Source organism: Myotis myotis, unplaced genomic scaffold (genome assembly GCF_014108235.1).
Source record: "Myotis myotis isolate mMyoMyo1 unplaced genomic scaffold, mMyoMyo1.p scaffold_m19_p_3, whole genome shotgun sequence".
Taxonomy (NCBI): Eukaryota; Metazoa; Chordata; class Mammalia; order Chiroptera; family Vespertilionidae; genus Myotis; species Myotis myotis.
This window is the reverse complement of record NW_023416335.1, coordinates 80,573,971-80,601,137: the sequence shown is the minus strand read 5'-3', so window position 1 is coordinate 80,601,137 and position 27,167 is coordinate 80,573,971. Positions and strand designations below refer to the sequence as shown.

Here is a 27,167-nt window from a genome sequence, read left to right as displayed (position 1 = left end):
TCAAATGACAGATAGGACAAATGAAGCACACCCTCATATTCATCCTGAAAGAGTAGAGATTGCCCAAGAGATGAACGAACTTTTCATTCCCAAGATGACATAGTGATATCTTTAACCCTTTGCGGTCGTATTAAATTTGGACATGGGTGTCGTACTGGTCGGAATTAATTTCCATTGAAAGAGCAGTGATACATAACATGCAAGATTATGAAGGATAAACAGATTTATTAATTCTTTTTTGGAACTACGCCACTACTAGTAGAATCACTACAAACGTTATCACTTTCTACGTCAGAGTCAGTATTCAAGGTACCAAAATAAAACTCTTCATCGTTACTTTCAGATTTGCAGTACACTTCTTTGGGTAACTTTCTTTTTGCCATTTTGGAGTATTATTTTGAAATATCTTAAGCGAGAATGCCTAATTACAGTTAAACGTAATTTGTAAAGCTTTATTTGAAATTCTGCGAAGTATCTCCGAAGCTTGTCGATTTCTTCACTCTCAAAAGGCGACTGACTCGCCACGGTGTTTTGCATGGCGAGTGTGGAACGACCGCGTTTGTTTATATTGAGTTTCGATATCTCCGATTTGTCGGGGCAATGTTTTGGTTCATGACAAGGTCGCTTAGACACTTAAGAGCTTTCAGAGAAATTATGAACTGATACATGAATGAATAGAGTTAAGATTCGTACGGTTCCTTGCTATGGTGGCTGAGAGCAGACATACGACCGGAAAGGTAAAAAAGCTTTGGTGGCTGAGTAGACAAATGACCTCAAAGGGTTAAATGGTGCAGAAGTGCCCAACCAGCACAAGGCGCAAAGTGCTGTGCATACAGCCTTCTCAGCATCATTCTGGTGGCTCTCCACAGTGTTTATCCTGACATAGTGCATAAAGCAATGAAAAGCATAACTGCCATCTTAAACCACTCATTTATTTAATTTTGGGTTCAAGAAAAGTGACAGATACCAGAAGAGAAAGGCAGCCAGATGTTGAACTTGCTCTGCAGCATCAGCTATCTTCAGCTCCACCCAGTTTCCAGAGGGGTTGGCTCAGGATAGCAGCTCCTTGTTGCTGTTTTCCTAGTGGTGACAAACGTTTCTGTATGGAAACAACTGGGTATATTATGGAATAGCAGTCAAAATCTCCACCAAACTTTAAGATAAAACAAAGATGACAAAGTGATGTGCTTTCAGGGCCGTTTCTGCCCTCTGCCCTCTAATCCTCCGTGGTATTGGTTTCTTCTCCTCTGCCATTACAATGACACTGGAAAATAGGCCGGAGTTGAAAGAAACTATTTAACTTCTGCTAAAGGTAATATATATTATTTTTCTTATGGTACACTGGTGTTTTCCTTTAAGAAAATCGATCATAAAAATTTAAAATAGGTAAATTACAGAAACCTTAAACATAGATTTCCTTTAAGTTAAGAATTCTCCAAATATAATGTGCATACTTTTTATTTGACTCAAGTAGTTAAAGTGTGATACATTTAAAATGGGAGCATTGGGAATTTTTTCTAGTTGATAAATAACTAGAAATGAGGATAAAATAATTCATGGGTTATAATGTACCAAATAATTTTATGAGGTTTACAAAATGCAAATTATACAGTAAGTTTATGTGAAAAAATGTATTTGGGGTTATTAGCCAAAAGAGACATGCCTCGCCATCTTCATGGAGATGCCTCTTCTGGTGGACTTAAATAGCAGCGGGCTAGTTTATCATGTGTTGGTAATCAAAAGTACTTATTTTAACTTTATTTCTTTGAGTTGCCTGTGGTTAATCTTATGCAAGATCTAGTTCATACTGTGTCAAAGGTAGTACAATGTTAGTATAGTACAATTAGTAAGTCCACTTAAATATGATATAAGTCAGCGATTTTCAACCTTTTTCATCTTACAGCATACATAATCTAATTTCTAAAATTCTGCAGCACACCAAAAAATATATCTTTTTTTGCTGATCTGAAAAAAAATAGGTATAATTTTGATTCAGTCACACCAGATGGCTGTTGTTGTGTTGGCTGTTGTCATTTTTTTATTTGACAATCTAAGGGAAAAGAGGTCAGTGCCTCTGACTAAATAGCCAGGTATTGCATTTATTAAAATTCTTGTGGCACACCAATTGAAAACCACTGATCTAAGTTTATCAAGGAAAGGAATTTTTTTTACCTCTTTTGTTCACAGACACTTCAGCATCTAAAGCAGTGCCCTTTAGTAGGTGTTCAATAAATATTTATTGAATGAGTGATTCTGGAATGTCCTGATATTATAAAATCGGTCACTTATTAAATTTTGACTCTTTGTAACACTTTTATGTTGTTACGCAAGTGATGAGTCTTTTAAAAAATACATAAATTACTAGGTACTATACTATTTCTGATAAAGATTTATCTAGTGGATACTATATTCACCAGCCTCACATTGTGATTTCATCTTGTGTGTGCATCTTTGCACACTCATTCAGTTGTATTTTAATCTGCATTTCATTTTTCTATTCCTTTTAAAAAGCTGATTAGAAAATATATTTTTTAATGACAGGGGAAATGAAAAACAAAGAGTTTGGGCACTTTCATTTTTATCTGGAAGAGGATAAATGAAGTATGTACAAAGAAATTAGGTCATTTTGAGTTCCTAAAATTTACCAGGCTAGAAGGTTCGTTTTAACAGTAAAGTTAATAGATGTACTTTCTTCTCTTTTTTTAAAATATATTTTTATTAATTTCAGAGACAGGAAACGGGAGGGGAAGAGACATAGAAACAACTATGAGAAACAGCTTTGGCTGCCTCCTGCACAACACCTACTGGGGATTGAGCCTGCAACAGGGGCAGGTGCTCTGACCTCCTGGTGCATGGGATGATACTCAACCAACTGAGTCACACTGGCTGGGGCAGTTCCAGTTTCTCAATGTACTATTTCAGTAGACTTATTTTCTTTTTAAATGCTAGACAACTTACAAAATTTTCAGAGTTTGTTAGAAGACTTGATTATCACGTGGCTTTGAATATGAGGACTTTTTAAAATTGTGTCAACATAGTGCTAGAAGATGTAGTGGAAGGGTAAGCAGATTTTGAAAACAGCATATTTTGAAATGTTTACCTTCCATCAGATGATTGTTTTGCTGTGGCTATTTTTTCCCCTGCTTTTCTCCAGCAAGAACCTACCTCTGAAATGCAAAGTGTTGTATCACAGTAGACTTGCATTCACAAATATTATCCCCCTACTAGAGGCCCGGTGAACGAAATTTGTGCATGGGGGGGGGCCTCAGCCCAGCCTATACCCTCTCACAATCTGGGGCCCCTTGGGGGACATCCCTCTCGCAATCTGGGACTGCTGGCTCTTTACCGCTGGCCTGCCTGCCTGCCTGATCGACCTCTAACCTATTTGCCTGCCTGTTTCATTGCCCCTAACCACTCACCTGCCTGCCTCATCGCCACTAACCACTCGCCTGTCTGCCTCATCGCCCCTAACCACTTCTGCCTGCCTGCCTGTCTGATCACCCCTAACCACTCTGCCTGCCTGCCTGATTGCCCCTAACTACTCGCCTGCCTGCCTGATCACCCCTAACTGCTCTGCCTGCCTTCCGCATCGCCCCTAACTTCTTACCTGCCTGCCTCATCGCCCCTAACTACTCACCTGCCTGCCTCATCGCCCCTAACCGACTCTGCCTGCCTGTCTGATCACCCCTAACCACTCTGCCTGCCTGCCTGATTGCCCCTAACCACTTACCTGCCTGCCTGATCGCCCCTAACCGCCTCTGCCTCTGCCCCCAGCACAGTTTCGTCTGGAAGGACGTCCGGAATGACGTCCGGAAGGTTGTTTGGCTGTCCGGTCTAATTAGCATATTATGCTTTTATTATTATAGATGGTCTTCCTTTTATGGTTTGTTAGGATTTTCTCCATCTGGACATGTTAGTGATGAGTGATTGACTACTACATAAACTATTTGTCCTCTAAAACAGTGGTCAGCAAACTGCGGCTCGCGAGCCACATGCGGCTCTTTGGCCCCTTGAGTGTGGCTCTTCCACAAAATACCACGTGCGGGCACACACGTACAGTGCAATTGAAACTTTGTGGGCCATGCGCAGACACAAAATACCACGTGCGGGCACGCACATACAGTGCGATTGAAACTTCGTGGCCCATGCGCAGAAGTCGCATGCTCTAAAACAACTATTTGAATAGGTAGAGTCTTTTCAGTCACTTTAATAGAAGTTATATTTTACCTCACTAGAAGGACTTTTCTCTCAAAACACACATTATAATACTATTTCTCTCTCTACTTTTATCTTCCTTACCTTTACTCTACTGTATTCCCTCATATGTTTTATTTTAATTCCCTATGTAGAGATGAGTAATCTTGGGCTTTCAGAGATTAAGTGATTGACCAAACTAGACGGATTCAGATTTAGGCCATTGCTGGTTTTTCATTATCACTGCAGTAATTATAGCTTACTCTTTCTCTTTTTGTATTGGATGGCAGCACTATTGTCTCTCTTTGAGGGCCTGGGAAATTTCTCTCCCAACATGGTGAAAGAAATTTGCCTTTTATACGCAGGGGTAGGAAGGTGGTATGCTGCTGCTATTCAGTAGATAGCCCAGAATGTTTGTAAATATAGATTAATTCTTAATTTGTTAAATGCCTCCAATATGCCATATCCTATCTTTTCTTTCTCATGTTTGGCTTATATTAATGAGTGGGCTCTGGCTATAGCATATTTATTTTAATGAACTATAAAGTTAGATAAGGTTCTTGTCAGCTATTTGAAATTCTGTCTATTTCTTCCTTCACTCTTGTGTTTAACTGTTATTTTTCTAAAAGAAAGTTAACTATAAACCAATTAAAATACTACTCACTAAGATATCATCCTCAAAATAAACATCATTGTTTTGAGATCTCTTGCACCTCAGTAAATTAGAGGATATTAGCTTACTGTACCTTCACAAGCACCATGTCAGGACAGATGGTGCTTGCTCTCTAAAAGCCAATTTTCTTTTGACTGTAAAAAAAACAACCGAACAAAAAACCTGGTTCTTATACAATCTAATTACTTTTATTGCTTCTGGAATAATTTAAAATTACTATTGAAACATTAATTACTCCTATTTAAAAAAAACTTTAAAGTCACAGATTTAAAGAAGACTAAAGTTTAGCACCATATTTCATTGAGTAGCCCCTTTATTAACACAGGGTTTAATTGATACACAGCTTCAGTTTGTAAGAAGTGAGAACAATTGGTGCTAACATAAATGTAAGCAGGAACATTTAATTAGTTCATTAAGTATACTGGTAACTGTTATGTACTGGGAAGCCATATCTTTGTTAAACCTCAGACTGAGGAAATGTGACTAGATGTGTTTTAACTTTTCCTCTCCTAGTAGTGTTGAAATTGTTGACTCTATTTAAACTTTTATAAGCTTATATTTCAAAGCTGTTCCTGGGAGAAACAAATCATAATAGAATGGAAATTGTAACAAATAAAATGTTCTCCTAGGGTTATTACTTATTTGTATGGAAAATTAATTTCTTTTGATCCATGATGCCCATAAATACAGAGCAATAATTGTAATCAGATACTCTGAAAAAGAATCAGTCACTATGCTACCTGTGAGAACAGTGGTCACCGTATAACTTACAAAGTGGAAGTTTATAATGCTGTAGGATATCTGTAAAACAATCTTTCTTCCTGTATTAAGTACCATGCTGAAGATAGTGGACTGTTTCTATTCTTACATAATCAGAGAAACTTACTGAAATATAAGTCAGCCTACTTTTTCCCCCTTTTGTCAGTTATTTATTTATTTATTTTAAAATCTTTATTGTTGCAAGTATTACAGATGTCCTTCTTTTTCCCCCCATTTCCCCTCTCCGCCCGGTTCCCGCCCCACCCCCGGCCTTCGTCACCCTATTGTCTCTGTCCATAGGTAATGCATGTATGCATATAAGATCTTTGTTAAATCTCTTCCTGCCCCTTCTACCTGCCTTCCCTCTGAGAATTTTTAGTCTGTTCCATTTCCATGCCTCTGATTCTATTTTATTCACCAGTTTATTCTGTTTCTTAGATTTCTTATTCATTTATTTTGATTTTTAGATTCAATTATTGATAGATATTTATTTATTGCCATTTTATTGTTCATATGTTTTATCTTTTTCTTCTTCTTCCTCTTCTTAAAGAATACCCTTCAATATTTCATGTAGTACTGGTTTGGTGCTGATGAACTCCTTTAGCTTTTTCTTGTCTGGGAAGCTCTTTATCTGACCTTCAATTCTAGATGATAGCTTTACTGGCTACAGTAATCTTGGCTGTAGATCCTTGCTATTCATCACTTTGAATATTTCTTGCCACTCTCTTCTGGCCTGCTTAGTTTCTGTTGAGAAATCAGCCAACAGTCATAGGTGTGCTCCCTTGCAGGTAACTAACTGGTTTTCTCTTGCTGCTTTTAAGATTCTCTCTTTATCTTTAGCTCTTGGCATTTTAATTATGATGTGTCTTCCTGTGGTCCTCTTTGAGTTCCTCTTGTTTGGGACTCTGTGCTTCTTGGACTTGTAAGTCTATTTCTCTCACCAGGTAGGGGAAGTTTTCTGTCATTATTTCTTCAAATAGGTTTTCAATATCTTGCTCCTCTCTTCTTCTGACACCCCCATAATGAGATTGTTGGTACACTTGAAATTGTCCCTGAGGCTCTTTACATTATCTTCATATTTTTGGATTTTTTTTTCTCTTCTGAGTGTTTTTTCCTTTTTCATATTTCAAATCATTGATTTTATTCGTGGAATCCTGTATTCTGTTGAATTCCTTAATGTTATTTTTTATTTCAGTCAGTGTATCCTTAATTTCTGACTGGTCTTTTTTCCATGTATTTGGCATTCTAAGATCCTTGAAAGTCTCACTAAGTTCCTTGTAGGTTTCATGAAGGTTCTTGAGTAGCCTTATAACTGTGGTTTTGAACTCTATATCCAGTAGTTAGCTTTCTTCCATTTCTTTCATTGTTACCTGTTTCTTTATCTTCGCATTTTGGCTGCTTCCCTGTATTGGGTAGAGCTGCTTTATCTCCTGGAGTAGGTAGAGTGGCCTTGTATAGTAAGTGTCCTATAGGGCCCAGTGGCTTAGCCTCCCCAGTTCCCTGAGCTGGGCACAGTAGGTGCGCCCCTTTGTGGACTGTGTGCACAATCTTATTGTGGTTGAGTCTTGATTGCTGTTGGTGTCACTGGAAGAAATTGATCTACAGGCCAATTGCTGTGAAAACCAGCTGCAGTGGGAGAGCTGCTGTGCAGGAGATACTGCTATGGAGCAGGACTTCAGTGGAGCTTTGGTGCTCACTGAGTCTGCCCCTTGAGTGTGTTGCTTATGGATGTATGGTCTGATACTATCCACAGGGGAACTAGCTCTTGGGTCTCCAGGGAGGTGCAAACTTAGCCTACTTTTTAAAATTAATTTCCATTTCATGTATTTTATTAGCCTTTGCTTTTCTTTTCATGTATAAGACAAAAGGACCAAGAACAGGACAAAAATCACTTTTATAAATTCCCATTTGTATTTATCCTCATTTATAGTCCCTTTTGGAAGTCATCTGGTTTGTGCTTGTGGTTTTGATTTCTGGGCAGAAGTCTTTTCAGAAATCTATTTTGACAGATAGCATGATATCAGTAACCATGTGTTATAGAGCAATTTTATTTGCCTTTTTAAAGTTGGAATTCGGCTTGAATTTCCTATTATTAATCTGCTATGAAGCATTCTTAAGGTAACTAAATTTTCCTTCTTCCACCAATGATATGAGTTCCTTTTCCATTTTGGTGCTGGAATGTGTTATGTTGTTACTTATTAAATATGTGACAGCTGAAGTGAGAAATTCACTATATTGCTATATAAATCCGTGTGAACACATCATTTTCTATTCCTCACCTACCCCCTTCTGTATTGCTAGAATATAAGTAGTGAATTTAAGTAAGATTAATTAAATCCTGTTCTTGGTTGTTTTTAAACTCTAAAAATTAATTTTTAGCAGAAGAGAGCATAAAGTATTCCTCCAGTAAGACCTAGGAATACAGAAAATGAATATACAACTATATATTACTATATTGCATAAGAAATTAGTTTATTCATACTAAAGTTAATAAGCACCAATTAATTGCCACAAGATATTTTCGCTTTCCTTAACATCACCAAGGCTTTCTTTTAGACATATTTAAATTTGAATTTTAGTGAAGTTTAAATAATAATAATAGATGCTTTGTAAAGTGTAGTGCTGGGATCCTCGGAAGCAATAAATCATAAGACTAGCTCCATGGGAGCCTGGATCATGGGTTGGGAGCTTATTGGAATAGGGGTCAGGTATGGCAGCATGCTAGATTGCCAGGGAATTAACTATAGAAATCAGTCACCATTTGGTCAAGTTAAAGGGAGAAGCCTTTCAAGTTAGGTGCAAATAGGGCAAGTAGTCTAGAAATTCTTTTTTTTTTTTCCCCTCTTTTTTTAAGTTTTATTTTTTTATTTTATTTTATTTTTTAGGTTTAGCAATGTTTTTAATTAAATCTTTATTGTTCATATTATTACATTAGTTACTCTTTTTTCCCACCATAACTCCCCTCCACCCAGTTCCCACCCCACCCTCCGCCCTCACTCCCCACCCACTGTCCCACTGTCCTCATCCATAGGTGCACGATTATTGTCCAATCACTTCCCTCACCCCACACCCCTATCCCCCCTGCCACAGAATAGTCTATTCCCTTTCTATGTCCCTGATTCTATTACAATCGCCAGTTCATACTGTTCATCAGATTATTTATTCCCTTGATTTTTAGATTCACTTGTTAATAGATGTGTATTTGTTGTTCATAATTTGTATCTTTACCTTATTCTTCTTCTTCCTCTTCTTAAAGGATACCTTTCAGCATTTCATATAATACTGGTTTGGTGGCGATGAACTCCTTTAGCTTTTTCTTATCTGTGAAGCTCTTTATCTGGCCTTCACTTCTGAAAGATAGTTTTGCTGGATAAAGTAGTCTTGGTTGTAGGTTCTTGGTATTCATCACTTTGAATATTTCTTGCCACTCCCTTCTGGCCTGCAAAGTTTCTGTTGAGAAATCAGCTGACAGTCGTATGGGTACTCCCTTGTAGGTAACTGATTTTCTTTCCTTGATGCTTTTAAGATTCTCTCTTTGTCTTTTGCTCTTGGCATTTTAATTATGATGTGTCTTGGTGTGGTCCTCTTTGGATTCCTTTTGTTTGGGGTTCTCTGCACTTCCTGGACTTGTAAGTCTATTTCTTTGACCAGGTAGGGGAAGTTTTCTGTCATTATTTCTTCAAATAGGTTTTCAATATCTTGCTCTTTCTCTTCTTCTGGCACCCCTATAATTCGGATGTTGGTACACTTGAAGCTGTCCCAGAGGCTCCTTACACTATCTTCGTATTTTTGGATTCTTTTTTCATTTTGCTTTTCGGGTTAGGTGTTTTTTGTTTCTTCGTATTTCAAATCTTTGAGTTGATTCTTGCGGTCCTCTGGTCTGTTGTTGGGAGCCTGTATAATGTTCTTTATTTCAGTCAGTGTATGCTTAATTTCTAGTTGGTCCTTTATCACAACCTCGAGGGTCTCATTAGATTTCTTGAGGATCTCACTACATTTATCGGCGGTCTCACCAGTCTTCTTGAAGATCTCACTACATTTATCGGCAGTCTCACCAGTCTTTTTGAGGGCCTTATTAAGTTTATCGGCGGCTTCTAGACAGTTCTTTAAAGTGTGGTTTTGAACTCTATATCCAGCAGTTTGCTTTCCTCCCATTCTTTCGTTTGTGTCCTGTTTCTTTGTCTCGACATTTTTTATGCTTCGCTGTGTCGATAGAGTTCCTTTCTGTGCTAAGTGTCCCAATTACCTGAGGTAGACACTCTTGATGCACCCCCTTGTGGGCTTTGTGCACAGTCTTGTTGTAATTAAGCCTTGATTGTTGTAGTTATCACTGTGAGGAATTGACCTCCAGGTCAATTGGCTGTGAGAGTCAGCTGTGTCTGCAGTGGGAGAACTTCTGTGCTGGAGACACCCCTCTGGGGCTAGACTTGCTTCAGTGGGGCTTTGGTGCTCACTGAGTCTTCCCCCTGAGTGTGTCTTTTACAGTTCCACAGAGCTGCAAACTGGATGGTCCCACTCTGACCTCTGGGCTTCCTGGCTCCTGGATCTCTAAGGAGGTGCTAATCTAGCCTTTGCCTGAGGCTATCCAGCAAAAGTCTCCCTGCAGGGCTTGGGCGGGGCGGGTCCCACGGGATCAACAGGGCGGGGTTAGCAATTATGGCTGCTCTCAGTCTTGCCTTCAGAGGCTCTGCTTCTCAGTGTCCCAGTAATTGCTGCAAGCCCCACGGAGAGAAAGCTGCCCTAGGGTTCTGAGCGATGCCAGACAGTCCCGCTTCTCCTGTATGAGTCTGGGTCCCTAGAGACTCGCCCGGAGCTGGAGCTCAGAGTCTGATACTCCCTCCCGATTGAAAACAACAACCACACCCTCAGCCGCCAGCCCGCTCCGCATGCACTCTGCACCTTAGTATTTTACTTCAGCACTGCGCCTCCTCTGAGTCTCGGTATGTTTTACTTTTTCCTCCTAGTTGTAGAACTTCCACTCAGCCAGCCTTCCTGTGGTTCTGGATGATGTCCGTTCCGTCTTTTAGTTGTATTTTTGAAGTGGTTGTTCCAGGCAGCAAACTCTGGTGTTTACCTATGCCGCCATCTTGGTTTTTCAGCAATTTTTTTATTATTATTTTTTAATTGCTTAAAGTATTACAAAGAGTATTACATAGGTATCCTTTTTTTCCCCCTCCCCTTTACATTCCGCCGAGCTCCCCTACCCCCCAATGTCTTATGTACATTTGGTTATGCTTATATGCATGCATACAAGAGATCCTTCAGTTGATCTCTTACCCCTCCTTTCTGCCCCCCAACCCTCCCCGGCCTTCCCGCTATAGTTTGACAGTCTGTTGTATGCTGCTCTGCCTCTGTATCTATTTTTGCTCATCAGTTTATAATGGTCTTTATTATCCATAAATGAGTGAGATCATGTGGTATTTTTCTTTCATTGACTGGCTTATTTCACTTAGCATAATGCTCTCCAGTTCCATCCTCTCTCTTGCAGCCTTTAAGATTCTCTCTTTGTCCTGAACATTTGCCATGGTAATTATGATGTGTCTTAGTGTGGGTCTTTTTGGGTTCATCTTGTTTGGGACTCTCTGTGCTTGTGTGACTTTTTTCTTCCCCACCTCAGGGAAGTTTTCTGATATTATTTCTTTGAATAGGTTTTCTAACTCTTGTTCCTCTTCCTGTTGTTCTGGCTCCCCTATTATTCATATGTTGTTTCGTTTCATGTTGTCCCATAGCTCCCTTAGGCTCTCCTCCTGTCTTTTAATTTTTTTCTCCAATTGCAGTTCACTTTGGGTGTGTTTTGCTACCCTGTCTTCTAATTCGTTAATTCTGTCCTCCACTTCTCCTAGTCTACTGTTGAAACTTTCAATGGTGTTTTTTATTGCAGCTATATCACTCTCCATTCCTTCTTGATTCTTACATAAGTTGTTGATTTTTTTCATCCATTTCTTCTTGATTCTTGCAGAAGTTGTTGGTTTTTTCCTCCATCCGGTTTATGCACTCTAGGACCCTTAATCTGAATTCTTTTTCTGACATGTTGCATGCCTCTTTTCACTTAGCTGCTTTTCTGGCGAGTCCTCCTTTTCTTTCCTTTGGGGGTTTCTTTGTCTACCCATGTTTGATCTCACTGACAGATCTAGATGTTGAGTCGTTCAGGGGCTGCTCCTTGGGTGGCAGTGGCTCCTCGGGCTGCGGTTGCTCCTCGGGCGGTTGCGGTAGCAGCTCCTCAGTTGGCAGCAGCTCCTCTGGTGGGTGCTGTTCACAGCTGTGATGGCTCCTCTGGCTGGTGGCAGGCGGCTTCTCACACAGCTGCTGTTCCTCAGACAGAGGGTGTGCTGATCACAAGGCTATTGTTCCTTGGATGGGGGCAGGCTACACACGCAGCTGCTACTCCTTGAACTGGGGCAGACAGCTCACGTGGCTGCTGATCCTTGAATGGGGGCTGGCTGCACGCCGCTGTTGTTCCTCTAGTGTGGTGGGCTGCTTGTGGAGCTACTGCTCCTTGGACTTGGACAGGTTGATTGCAAGTCTGCTGCTCCTCATACGGGGGTGGGTTGCTTGCGCAACTGCTGCTCTTCGGACAGGAGTGAGCTGTACGCGTGGCTGCTCCTCCTTGGATGTGGATGGGCCCTTCACCCCACTGCTGCTTGTCGGACAGGTGCAAGCTGTGTGTGGCTCTGCTCCTTGGACCGGTGCGTGCTGCGCAGGGCTGCCGCTCCTCAGACGTGGGTGGTCTGCTCGTGTGGCTGCTGCTTCTTGGACTGGTGCGGGATGCGGGCTGTGCGCAGCTGCTGCTCCTTGGATGGGGGCGGGCTGCGCAAGGTTGCTGCTCCTCAGACGTAGGCAGACTGCTCGTGCGGCTGCTGCTCCTCAGACGGGTCAGACTGCTCGCGTGGTTACTGCTCCTCAGACGGGGGAGCGGGCTGCTCACACAGCTTCTGCTCCTTTCCAGGGGAATTCTGCCCTTCCCGGCTGCATACTGTCTCACCAGCTCAGTATACTTCGCCAATTCGGGGTGGATGTTCCTTGTTTCAGCTGCTCGTTCTATTTGCTCTGGGACAAGCTTTGGGATGCGTCTGCCTATTCCGCCATCCACTGATTTTTTTCTAGAAATTCTTAATGTCAGTAGTTATACTGCCAGCATCCCTACTCATGCCCAAAGTTTCCTGCTACAATAGTAAGTGGAATTTAACTCAGAGTCTATGATGGACATAAAAATTCTGCCTCTTAGTCCCTTGACTAGTGAACCCTAAATTTACTTCTCAACATGACTGTACTTTTTAATACACACTTATAAATGAATAAGCAGGGTTCCTTACCTCTCAGAGAATCAGTCTTAATCAAACTAAACATTTATGAAAATGGGTTCTGTAGTTCCAGATTCTCTATTTTAAAAAAAGTGTTCCATGATCCAATGAATTTGAAAGTTCATATACTGTATGTTGTACTATAAGCTTTGGTTGATTTTTCAACTTTTAGCATTTTTGTTCATTTTATTCAGGCATTCATTTATTCAATAAATACTTATTAAATTCTTCCTGTGAGCCAGACATGCATTAGATGCTGGGGACAGGATGAGGGACAAGGTAGATCAAGGTAGAGGGTCTACATTCTTAAATCTTACCATCTGTGTATAAACATAGATATTAAAATAAGCAGCTACACTATAAATTGTTAAGGGCTAAAACAGGGAGAGATCCAGGGCTCAGGAGGAATAGACAGCAAAGCTACCTAACCCAGCCTGAAAAGGATCAGTGAAGGTATTCTCTGTTAATACTGTCTACATTAAGAACTTGAAGATCAAGTAGAAGTTAGACAGGCAAGTAACTTTCAGTCATAAGAGCAGCAATAATGATAACAGGAAATAGTTAAAGCTGACATATACTGGTAAGTGCACTTTTTACCCGCCATATGCTGTGCTAGATGCTTTCCAAGTGTTCCATCAATGAGCCTCCTGGGTGGGTTTTATTACTTAACCCAAGATCATATGACAATAATTGGCAAGAACCAGAATTTAAATCCTGATTGCTCTGATTTTCAAGTCTTCTTTCCACCTCCTCTCTACTGGCTCTCAAAGCAGTGGACTGATTTTGATTAACTATATTTTGCTAAAGCAAAAAAAGATTTAACTTATATATGAAGTTTGCTTTGTTTGTGATTTTCATATGACATTTTTTTCTAATGGATAGACATTTTATAATTTTGATAAATTATAGTAAAATCTGGAATTTGGGTAGAAGTTTCAAAAGTATGTTTTAGCACTAAAGTCTGAAGTTCCCATTCCAAGTACATAGTAGGTACTCAAAACAACACCATTGTAACTGTACATTTTACTTCGAATAAGTGGTAGGGTAGTTTGAAAAAACCACTTTGAAGTCTTGTAAAGAAAGGAGTTACATTTAAAAGTAATTTAATTCTCTGTATGATGTGATCAAGATGGCTGTAGGATAATTTTTTTAAGATAGAACATACGTAAAATGTGAAGATATAAAATTGATTCCCTTAAAAATGTCTGGACCTGTCTATCAACTGCAGCTTATGAACACATTTTTTACAAGAATAATCATGGGTGGAGTGAACATATTTCCTCAGTGAGGAGTACATAGCATCAAGACAGCTTACTATTAATACTTCTGAATATCTAAAAGGAAGGGTCAGGAAAAGAGGAGCAGGTAAATTTAAGAAAATAAAATGGATTGCCATTATCACAGCAGATGTGTTTAAAATCCCTTGGGTCCTGGAGTGAGGTGAAGTAGCCTGGCTTTTGCCTAATGATGGCAGATTGGGCCAGGCCCAGACGTAATTCATAGACTTGCTTTAATTGGTGTGTCGACATTCCAGTCATCACCAAACTCACCATCAAAGTTACTTTAAAATAATATATATAATGTATATATCATACAAATATATATTTTTAATTTCTCCTCTTCACTATCAGGTGGTGATTTTGAGGAGTGAAATGGTCACAAGGAAAGAGAAGTGATCACTTATTTTATCTGGAAGGAAAAAGAGAAGTGAAGAACTTGGATAATTTATAAACCTGGATTAATTTCCAAATCCTTATAATTTATATTTACATCTACAAAATACTGTTGCTGAATAGAATTCCATCTGCTATTTTTATTTATTTGGTGAAATACAGGATAATGAAGAAAAAGAAAATAGGAAGTGTTCTTGTGTTCTATATTTATTCATGATCAAATGTCAGTGTATTTCCTGACTAACTTTAAATTGTGTTGGTTTCACTTTAGGGACACCACGGTACAAAGCCTTACTCTTCAGCCTTCTGTTAAAGATGGACTTATTGTGTATGAAGACTCACCTTTGGTTAGTAATCCAATTATATGAATATTCTCTACTGTGTGTTTGTTTTTTTTAATGGTAGTTGTATTTCAGCCTTTGAGTAAGGGGAGTATGGAATCTCCCATAGATTCCAATATATTTCATTCTTAACTGGAAAGCACTCATTTATGTCATTTGGGGAGTGGATGTTTAATTGTAAATTATTTGGGGAAAATAACATGGTTTCTTACTCTGTTCTCTCTCCAGAGTGAGAGATTTAGGGAATGATTGAAATCCTCTAATGATTTCTTTTCCATTCCAGAATCTAAAAAAGAAAAAAGTTTTCTGTGTTTTGTTTTTGTTTTGTTTTTTTCAAATGTGTAGAGTTTGAAATTAGATAATACTTCTGGAATGTTTTTAAAAATGGTTTTAATAAGAATATTAACCAAATGTTTTAGGCAACTGGAAAGAGCTATTCCTCAGCTTCTCACATAAGGCCTCAAAAAAATCCTGTCCTGCCTTGCCTACCCCTCTGAGTAGATAATGCCTTTGCATCAGTGTCACAATAAGCCATCATGAGAACCTGTGTGACCCAGACCCCAATGACTGGAGTCTTTAGGAACTCCTGCCTGAATTCTCCCAGTGTGGGCCTGACTTCCCCTGAACAGAGAAGTGAAGGCTGAGGTTGGGGGTAGAAGCTGTATGAGTTATCATCTTTCTAAATTCAGTTTAATTTTACCCTGATATTAAAAGAAAAGTATCGGTTTTTTAAGAATGTGGAATAAAATATCCGTGGTAGAGGAAATCAGTTACTTCTCAATCTGTATTTCCTTACATATTTATTTGCCAAAACTATGTAATGAGAAAAGTTTATGATTTGACCCATTTTATGTTATGAGATATTTCTTACTATTTAAAAATGTAATCTTTGGGTTTACAATTAAATTCATTGAGTATCTCTTCCTATCCATTCTCTAAAAATATTTTAAAGAATTTTCGTCGCTTCTACCTTTCTTTTCACAATGTTACCATTCAGTCAATCACCTAAGACCCACGAGTTTTTCTTATTTTGTTTCCTTTCCCCTCTCTCCATCTAATCAGTTGCCAATACTATAGATTATACCTCTGAAAAACTCTTGAGATCATCTAATGCTTTTTATTTCCATTTCCCCCACTTTCTCTCTAAAATCAGGTGCCAAACCATTTTTGGACCAAGTTATTATGCTCATCCCCCTTTGGTCGATTCTGCATATTGCTGCCCGATTAAATGTCCTAAAGTATAGCTCCCAGCTCCTTTCCGATAATTTCTGAATTCATATATCTTAGTTACATCCCACTATTTAGTGAGGAAAAGTACATGTTTTTTTGTAGTAGAGACCTGATCTACCCTTTCAGACCCTATTCTCTTTTCTTACATTTAACCTCTGCTTCAGACAAGATAGACTATTCTTATTCACTCTTCCCTCAGAATACTTCGGGATTTCTTGAGTTTGACCATTGATACCCTTTATCTTGAATACCCACCTCTTCACAGTCCATTCTGATCTGTAAAAATTGTATACTCTTTCAGAGCCATAACAAATGCAATGTTCTGAAATCCACCATTTGTTGTAATGTCTCACTCCACCCCCATGACACTTTAATTTCTCCATTTGTCATACTTGTTTTAAATCTCCCCTAGTCTGGTGTGTAATATGTTGTGGACATCACCAACATAGGAATAATTACACTGCTAACGGGAAATAAATTACTGTGGAGTTAGCAGTTTAGTAACTATGAGAAGCTTTTTGTGGAGATCCATAAATTTTGTTTCCAGCTCTGCTACAAACTTTCTTTGTGACTGTATATACATAACTTAACCAGCTATTATAAATCCCAAGCACCGAATGATGAAATTTTCAATGTTTGCTTTCATTTTTGTTTATGGTAAATGTTCTGTCTTCAAAGGTTAAAGCAGTAAAGTTGGGTCATGTTCTGGTAGTAGATGAGGCTGACAAGGCCCCAACAAATGTTACCTGTATTTTAAAAACTCTAGTAGAAAATGGAGAAATGATTCTAGCAGATGGAAGACGCATCGTTGCAAGTGAGTATAAAAAAGCAACTCTTCTGCCATATATGCAACTTTTACTCCCTGGTATCCAATCACACCCTTAACTGGCTCCTTATCTCCAAGTAACAAGTCTAAGTTCAAGTTGTCTTTACTGACAGTCATTTACAAAAATCAAATGTCTGAACTTAGCTTTCTCAATTTCATTTTTTTATAGTCAGAGTGTATCTTTGAAAATTTCAATAGTAGTTTTAAGACAGGTCAACTTCAGATTTTTCTTCTCTGAAATTACCAATATAGAATCCTTACTATATTCATCTCTCAATTACTACACGATATATTTTCTTTTATTGTTACGTGGAATTTTTGAAAGCTCTAGCATGTTTCTATTACACTATTAAAATTAATGTCTTTATTATCTCAGTATAATTACAAAAATTTCTGGGTATTTTATATATATATTTGTCACATTTGTGTTTGAATAGATGTGTGTGTGTACACAGGTATATTATAGACACATACACACCTGCCACAGGAAGAAGTTATCCTCTGTTTTAGATTATCTTCTTCCTTTTATTTACTTATTTTATTCCTGTTGTTAGAGGAAATGTAGGTAGATGAATCTAATCAGTCTGTTTAACCTACAAAGAAAAATTAAGTTTGTCTAATGCAATGTGAGAACATTTTCTAGTTTATAATTTAAAAATTTTGTATCATGAAAAGACTTCACAGTCTATAACTAGCCATTGAAAATAGTAACCAAACAAGTTGCGACTGATAACTAAAATTTTCAATATTCACAGAGAACATGTTAAAAAAAAAACCTTATTAAAAATGTACAAGTGCATCACCACAGAGATGTTTTTCTTGGGCATTGCCATTACAAAATTTCTGTGTCTGAGCCTGGGAAACTCAGCACTAATAAAAGTATTCTAACATTTCAGTTTCACAATGAATTTCTGGGGAAAATGAGAATTTGAATCAGACAGCCCGAATACTACCTCCAAGAAAGATTATTCAGACTCTCAGGACTAGAATTCTGCCTGCCCTTTTTAGAGGGATTATGAGGACAGTGAAATGGAAAGCAAGAAAGAATTGCTGAAACAAATTTTAGTTTAAGAGTGATATTATATCCTGGTAACCCTTTTTCTGATACATTTTTTTAAAGATAGTCTAGAAGTAAAGGGGTCATCATACTTTTTAAACTCAGGTTTGATTGTAAACAATATTTTATTTTATTATTATTATTATTAGTTTTAATCTTTATTCCCCTTTTTCCCCCAGTGACACCTTCTAGCTCCCTAACACCTTCACCTCCCCAAGCCTTCACCACAGTGTTGTCTGTGTCCATGAGTTATGCATATATACATACAAGTTCTTTGGTTGATCTCTTCCCACCCACCCACCTACGTCCGCCTTCCTTCTGAGATTCGACAGTCTGTTCCTATTTGTAAATAATGTTCTATTTTTTTTTAATTTCTTTATTGATTAAGGTATTACATATGTGTCCTTATCCCCCCATTGTGTAAACAATGTTTTAAACACAAGAGCCCCTGAAGCTCCTTTGAACATGATTTCATAAAGCATCACTTCTAGAGCTATTTTTTTATTTTCTTTGCTTTTTAAAATTTTTCATTTTTTATCATTTTTTATTTTAATTAACTAATAATTAAATTTTACCTGTAACCACATACCTTATTATTTGCCACTACTAAAATTAATGGAGATCAAACATTAAAACTATTAAGACTATATGGTACATTGAAAGGTTAGTTTTTGGTATCATAAAAAGTGCCAGTTCAGGTTCTTATAGACTCAAATGAAACTGCAGGTGCTTCACAACTATCATTTTTAATGATAGTATTCAAGTCCCTTAATACCTTAAACATTTGCACACAAAAAGCTCCAGTCAACCTAAGATTACTTATTTTAAGAACTATGGTAGAATTTTTTCATTGGAAATAAATCAGCATTGCACAAATGAGTTGACTGTGTTCAAGACCATTATTCTCTTTGGCTAAGTTTCAGAGTGAATAGTTTGCATAGGAATCACTCCTTAGCTGCATAATGGCACGTTCTCTGCAATGTGATGCAGCTGCTGATTTGATAAAAACTAAAGGCTGTTTGGATTGTCCTTGAGTGTGCTTTGGATTATTCCTTGTTATTGGTTCTTATTTTCATTTTTTAAGGAATAACAGCATCTCAAGCCAAACTAAAATACCATAAAACAACATTTGGACAAATTTGCTTTTTTAATAAATAAATGTACATTGAATAACATAAAAATGCAAGTTCCTGTATAATTAGTATATGATTTATCAGTATTCTGTTCTTAAGCAAACTTTCTCAAGAAAGTTTTTTTCTGTAAACAAGTCATTATTGACCATATTTCTTAGTGTTTTTAAAATATAATTGAACAGTATGACAACTTGTTATATTATTTAAAGGCTATAACTTGGTATTCTTAAGAATTATTAAATGTCAATAAAGAGTAAATAGAAATTTTGTTTTTCAGATTCTGCTAATGTCAATGGAAGAGAAAATGTTATAGTGATTCATCCTGATTTTAGGATGATTGTTCTGGCCAACAGACCTGGATTTCCTTTCCTTGGCAATGATTTCTTCGGTACTTTAGGTAAAAGCAATAAATGATAATAACAAAAACAGTAGCAATAGCAATAATATCGCTGTCTTAGTAACACCTGTAATGGCTATCAGTGAATGCTTCGAAGTGCAGTGTCACCATCCCAGCCTCCTGGGAGAGTGCTTGTTATCCCCATTTTAGAGAAGAAGATCTGATATTCGGAGAGGTTAACTGCTTTTCCAGGGGCACTTAGATAATGGCTCATTTCCTTAAACAGTTACACTATACTTTGTTGTTTAGGACCTCTTAGAAGTAAAATACAAAGTAAGGATTGGTTTTTAGTGTTTGGTTTTTGTTACATCCCCATAACTATGAAAAGGTTGGAAGCCAGCTCAGAAGACTGATTGGAGAGGCCCTTGGCTAACCTTAACCACCAGGAGCCTTTAAGAAGGACATATCTTTCTATGGCACGTAGGTAATTCTGGATACTGGTAATTCTCATACTCAACATGAGCGGGCTCAGTGTCCTAGGAGGAATTTTGATCTAGTAATTCCACATTAAGGAATTCATCTAAGGGAGTTACCCATACAATGATGTAAGTACAAAGATAGGCAGTATAGCATTTTTTAATAGTAGCAAAAAATTGGAAACAATCCAAATGGGACTGGATAAAGAAATTCTATTATATCCACACAATAGAATACTATGCAGCTGTCTTAAAAAAAGAATAGGGTAAGTTTACCCATACTGATTAAAAAATAATTCCCAAAATACAGTAAATCAGAACAGTGGGTATATTAGTCTACCATTTGAATTAGTAAAAAAACAAAAGGCAAGAGGGATATGTGTACAAGATTAAACTTGTACATGTGTAGAATTTCTTTAGAAGAGCACAGAGCATGTCTCCCAAATCCTCTTCTCTCTCTGACCTCATTTTTTATTCGGCTCTCTTCATCACTCATTCTATTCCAACCATTCTGCTTTGCCGCCTCTTCTGCGAACATACCAGATTGTGCTTGCTGTAGGGTCTGTATTAGCTGCAAGTTCTCCAGAATGCTTTTATCTTCAATACCTGCATTTGCAGACAAGAGGCCCTGCCTGACTGACTTCCCCACCATCACCATTTCTGATGTCCTACCCTCTGCTTTTCTTTTTCATTGAAACATTGAGTTTCTAACATTTATTCTTATTTTTTATTGTCACCCTATGCCAGAATGAACACTCCATGAGGACAGGGGTTTTGTGTTTTTGACCACTGAAGCATGTAAAGTACCTAGAATAGACATGGAAGACACTTAATAATTACTTGATGAATGAATTAATAAGGGGTAATTATAGTTTTATATTAGTGTTACATTTGATCATAAGCAAAAAAGGCAAAAGCTGTTCCTCACATTTGTATTTAATGGATTTAGTCTATGACATACGAGGTTAGGATGACGATTCTGTCCAACAGATCTGGATTTTCTTTCTTAGGCAGTGATTTCTTTGGTACTTGCATTTTATTCCATTGCTGTTATAAATATGTAATAATGATAAAATGATGATTCAAATGGTTTCTAAATTAAAGAAGATCTAGATGTCCTTTCTTTCTAAAATGAACATCTTAAATAATGAAAATTTATTTACTTTAACTCCCTTTTGTTCCTCATCTCCTGGATTATGAATCAGTAGAATTATATGAACTTTGAATATAAGAAAGTCACCTTTCTTTAGCATAGATTCTATTTTTCTAGCATATTCTCAGTTGTCTAAATTACAGATGAAATATTTTGTGTTTCCACATTCCTTTTTCTTGATTCTAATTTAGACATTGTCGCTGCAGGTTTGCTTTTCCAAAACTGACTTCTAACTTATATTCTAGCAATCTGCTCAAGGTATAAATTATTTAGAGTGATGATGCTGATTCCCCCTTTTTTAGTAAACATAAAGCATGCATATGAGATAGATGTATATAATTTCTCAAGATATTTAATGTGTTAAAGTTAAAAATGCAGTCTTAGAACAATATGAAGGTTATTTTCCAATTAAATGGAAAAGGACTAGATCACCAAAACTATATATGTTTGTATGTGTGCATTTAAAAAAAAAAAAACCTGAAAGAATAATTTCACTGAACTGTTAACACAGGTTCCTGTGGGGAGCAAATGGGATGGCAGAAACACACAAGAGGTTCTTTTTTATGCTCTTTATATTTGAGTATCTCCCAATGAGATTGTATCCAAGTGTTATTTAGTTTTTTAATAGAAGCAAATCTATGCAGAATAAACCACACATCACTCAATTTCCTTTTCTTTAACTGTGGTGATTCGCTGTCTTCTCCACATCCTCCTATTGTGGAGGGGCTTTCTGTGCAGTTTTACACATTTAAAAGTTTGCTTTTGTGACCAACCGGTGGCTCTTTAAACAACCATTGCATATTTCCTATGGCAGTATAATGGATTCGTTGCATGCTGAATGTGAATTTTTTTCTCGTATAGGTGATATTTTTAGCTGTCATGCAGTTGATAATCCCAAGCCCCACTCGGAGCTTGAGATGCTCAGGCAGTATGGACCAAATGTGCCGGAGCCCGTCCTTCAGAAGCTCGTGGCTGCCTTTGGAGAGCTGAGGAGTTTAGCTGACCAGGGGATTATTAGCTACCCTTATTCTACCAGAGAAGTTGTCAACATAGTCAAGCACTTACAGGTATGGCAAATGCTTGTGCACAAAGGTTTAAAATAAGCCATCAGTCTTTTTTTAGACAGCTTAATTTATACCAGATCTTTCAATTTCTGTAAATATTATACCGATTCAGTGATATAAGTGTTTGTCATCTAGATTTAAATCTGGAAAACCAGTGGCCATTTTATGTTTAGCCTTTGAATTAAATTTGGCAAAGTTCTTTGTCATGGCCATTACCAAAGAGCCATGAAATCTGGTTGGGGGGCAGGGGAGTGAAACAAGAGAGTGAGACAGCAGGGAAACTTTTTACTATTTGACTTTATACAACAAGCACATAGTATCTGAGTGAAAATAGAAGACTTGGGAATAGAAAACAAACTGGGGACCAACAGTATTATTAATTATATATCTGTAAATACTGCAAGACAGTTTTATAAGATAGAGTAAATGAACAGGAGAATGAAATTCCTTGTAGCCATGTGGAATGTGTAGTCTACTTACCTTGGTAAAGAAAACAAAAAAATCTATGTAAATTCTATTTATAACAAATAATTGTTAGATCTCATTATTAGATATAATGTTTATAAGTCTAGTTATTTTAAATTCAGCAATTGATGTTTGCTTAGAAATTAGGTAGCTTGTAAGTATGCACTGAGTTGAATTAACAGTACACATAACAATAAAACTACATTGTAATTCATAAGATATTTGTTAAAATTTTGCTTTGTACTGTTTAGAAAACTAGGTATTGTACTCATGTAATCATATTCTTCTATTCAGACTCATTTAAGGTAATGAGTTGTAAGAATGCTCAATAAAAAATTAATAATTATGAAATAAGAAAAAAAATGAACTTTAAGCTAACAATTACAACCTCATGACTCTTGATCTTTTCCCCATTCCAACCCTCCAAGGAAAACCAGCAAAGGAATATAGAAAGCTTTATTCTGATTGTAAAACTATGGTAAGCCCAGCTCAGATCTCAGTGTGTGAGAAAGACAGAGCCAGTGAAGGACCCAGAGGACACTGTAGTGTGTATTTACACGAGTGGGAACTTGTTTCTTTCCCTCTGCTACACCTCATTTCTCTGTGCTCTGTACTTGATGTTCTCTCTGTCTTTTCTTGTTCTGTTATCATATTTTCATTTCTTCATAGACCTTTGACTTTTCTAAATACTTCTGTATAGATATTCAATGCTCTGCTCTGTTTAAACAGTATTTTTTTATTTGTTCAATCTGGTATTCATTTTAAAGTCAGGAGATTTCAGAAAGCAGTGGAAGGCACTGAAACCAGCATCTAACATGGTTTAACATTTGACAGAAGGAACTGGGCCCCTCAAATTCTAATATTTATTTAAAAAGGAAAATTCCAAGTCATCAGAGCAAAATTAATAGAGAAAATACACATATTCCTCCTATCTGGTTATGAGACCAGGCTGTTAATGTCTGCTCAAGTTCATTGTATCATCATTGTTCTATCAGTTTTGTACTTATATTGTGTATTTATCATATACATAATAAGGTGTGTGTTTTTTAATGCAGAAATTTCCCACCGAAGGTCTCTCCAGTGTGGTTAGGAACGTGTTTGACTTTGATTCCTACAACACCGACATGAGGGAGATTTTAATTAAGACTTTGCACAAGTACGGGATACCTATTGGAGCAAAACCTACCAGTGTGCAGCTGGCGAAGGAGTAAGGCAAACTCACTACTGATAAAATGCTGTTGAGTGTTACTGTTCTAATTCTCTGAATCATGCTAATAATTCTTAATCTACTTTATACTCCACTAAACTAAGTTGGTGTAGAAATTACTTTCCACAAGTAAACTTTTCAAATATATGTTGCTATTTGCTGGCTGGCTTTCAGTTAAATAGCATTATTTAGAAGCCTGTAAATTGAGAATTTCAATTTTGAATGTTCCAAGAGTAGATGTAATATAATCAAATAAAGGGAAATATTTGTTTCTTTAAGTCTCTGTCTTTTTGTTGAATTACTATGACTCTCACTATTTCTTAACCTAGTGCAAAATCATTGTACAATGTGAAAACAATGTAAAGGGATAATATGTATTTAGCTAAGATGTTCTTATTTATGTTACCATATATTTTTATGTTATGATAGTTTTTAAATTTATAATTATATTAACTTAAGAGATGTTTGGTTACTTTTTTATCCTGACAGATGAAAGGTAGTGAAAATAAGTGGGTTTGCTTCATATGGGCCAGTTGCCTGACTTTTATTTTGTAATTACAGGCTACGTACTTAACCTTACCAAAGAATCTTGCAAATATTGTTGACCAGAAAGATAGTTGAAAGAATTTATTAGTAGAGTAGTTAAATCCATGCAAAGTCATTAGAAAACAATTTTTGAAATGCATAACTTATTAACTTATGATAAAGATTCCAATACTTTGTCTATAAAAATAATTAGCATAAATTTCTAAGACACAATTACTTTAAAATTATTATTTAACTTTAGTTTCATATAAGAAGCACTCTACTTTCCTTAATAAAAACTTTTTAAATATTATAGTCCAGCTATATTTATGTGTTTATATATACACCCATATAAATACATATATATCCTAAATGTATACATGATCCTCATTTATTCTTTGAAGTTATTATAAAAACTTATCAGAATATATGCCAATAAAAATACATCATTAAAGCTTTAACAATTTCTTCAAAGATTTCTTAAAGAGAAACAAATATTTCCCTTTTGTGATAAAGGCTCAAAATAGAGTTATGTTAGAAATTATCAGTGAATTGGTTTATATTATTAATGAGTTAGTAAATTTTTTTTGAAAAGAGTGATTTTGTTGCTGGTAGAAATGGGGTCATTTTATGGAGTTGTGAGAAAACCATTTTGAAGGACCCATGCATGGGAGGTTGAGGTGTTGTGGTAAGATTTACTGGGGTTGAAATGGATGGCTCCCCCCCAGGTTCCCTGGGTCTCATCTCCCTCATTCCCACTGTGGGAAAACTCCAGCCTTGTCTTCATCAGGCCCAGAAATCCTGTGCGATGCCAAGGCTTAGTCCAATTTTGTCTCTGTCCCCATCTGGCTAGCTTAGTTTGTTTCTGGCTATTTTGCTGTACCCAGGCTTAGAGTCTACACTTGGACACTTGGAGTCCTTGAGGCTGCCAGGCCTCAGGCAGCTGCGAGGCCCAAATGGCTGCTGTGGAGAGAGAATGTGCGAGTGCACTGGGCGAGCTTGTGTTACCAGGTGTGTGTGTGTGTGTGTGTGTGTGTGTGTGTGTGTGTGTGAGAGAGAGAGAGAGAGAGAGACTCCACTTTATTAAGTTTGGATTATATTATCTAGGGCTTGGGAAGGACCAAGTGCCCTTTCAAAATAACCAATCAATTTCCCAATTTTCCCCAGGCTTCTGGTGGGTCTTCACCCTAACCAATCCATTTCCTGGATCTTCTGGGGTTCTGTGTCTCTTACCCAATCTGATTCTTGCCCCAGGCTGTGCTTTGCCCCTTATAGTTGCCATCTTAGTTTCGATTGGGCATGCTTCATAATAGAAGGATTTTATTTTTTGCCATCTTGGCTTCTACTCTGTGTGTACCCAGCAGAGGAATTTCCTCTCCTCCTTCCCCCAATAATCCTGATAATCTGGTACCAGGCCAGCAGTTCCCTGGAGAGACTCTTCTTGCCTATTAGGAGATTGCCTGGGGTTTGCCCAAGGATTAAGTCCCAAGGGTGGAGGATGCGATGGTCTCCTGGAGTGGGTGAATGAACCTGTGATGCTATAGCTTCTCAGTGAAGCATGCCCAATATTTGTTTCAGCTGCCTAGTTTATTATGCTTAATGTCTGATTCCCTTTGCTCCCTTCCTTTATTAATATCTAGCTACCTACACTAACAATTTGGTGTCAGAGCTAATACGTAAAGCTTTCTGTAAAATACTATTTTACTAATTGATTAGCAGTGTTTGTGGGCATTTTGGAACTAGTTTGGTAATTTAATGGGTATGATCTATCTTCTGCATTAGAAAGTTCAAGAAATTGTCATCAATATGCAAATTCTATTACTGTTCATGTTTTTTTTAACTTTTTAAATAAACTAAATCTTTATTTTCAGTTGGAAATAGGATGGTTTTTATTACCATTAACAAATTTATATAATTAGAGTTCTAGGTTCTTGGAAACTAGGCTTATTATTTAAAAGTAACTTTTTATACTCTTATACAACTTGAAATAAAAATACATATTAGTTGGTAAGCGCAATCAAAGTAAAATTGTTGGTAATTTTCTAAGGAAGACAGGTAAAATAATTTAACTTATTTATTACTGACCTTAGTTCTAAAGTGAAAAATTGTTGCCACGCGACATTAATTCCAACTCTAGTGCTCATGAGTGGAAGCAAAATACCTGGTACATTGAGCCTGGAAATAAGATGGTCACACTTGTGCCTAAGATGGGGATGGAAACAACAAGTTGTCCACCCACTGCATATAGCTAAAAATAGAGTTATTGCAGATGTGGAAAATGAGGGAATTTTTCCCTTGGGGTGGAGATAATAGTAGACTACAATTTATACATTCAAAACATTTTCCTCATCTGTGAATTGCAGTGTCTTGGGCAGCTCAAAAGTAGTGATGTCATATCATTGCCCTTTAGTGAAATCTACAGTTTCTATGTGTGTATTTCTATCAGATTATCAGCTTTTTACTTTAAGGTTGGCATGGTAAAGTGAACAAACCAATGGCCTGGGAATTCAGTAGATAGTTGTACATTCAACCTGCATGTCCGCGTCAGGGAGAAATAGATTTTAACCTATTGGTAAAAAGAGGGTATTTTATTATAGACTATAGGCCTGGTGCATGAAAGTTGTATACTCGGGGCCCCTCAGCCCGGCCTGCACCCTCTCACAGTCCGGGAGCCCTCAAGGGATGTCTGACTGCCGGCTTAGGCCTGCTCCCCGCCAGGCCTAAGCCGTCAGTTGGACATCCTTAGTGCCGCC

At 37.4% G+C, this 27,167-nt stretch overlaps 1 protein-coding gene across 1 annotated transcript in view; it reads left to right on the top strand.

Moving 5' to 3' along the window:
* The window catches only part of VWA8 (von Willebrand factor A domain containing 8), a 403,894-nt gene that overhangs the window by 201,939 nt on the left and 174,788 nt on the right, over window positions 1-27,167 (top strand). The window contains exons 22-26 of the mRNA XM_036297783.1: window positions 14,872-14,947; window positions 16,850-16,985; window positions 19,465-19,584; window positions 22,015-22,220; window positions 23,738-23,889. Of these exons, the coding sequence (XP_036153676.1) occupies window positions 14,872-14,947; window positions 16,850-16,985; window positions 19,465-19,584; window positions 22,015-22,220; window positions 23,738-23,889 (690 nt within the window). The remainder of the gene's footprint in view (window positions 1-14,871; window positions 14,948-16,849; window positions 16,986-19,464; window positions 19,585-22,014; window positions 22,221-23,737; window positions 23,890-27,167) is intronic.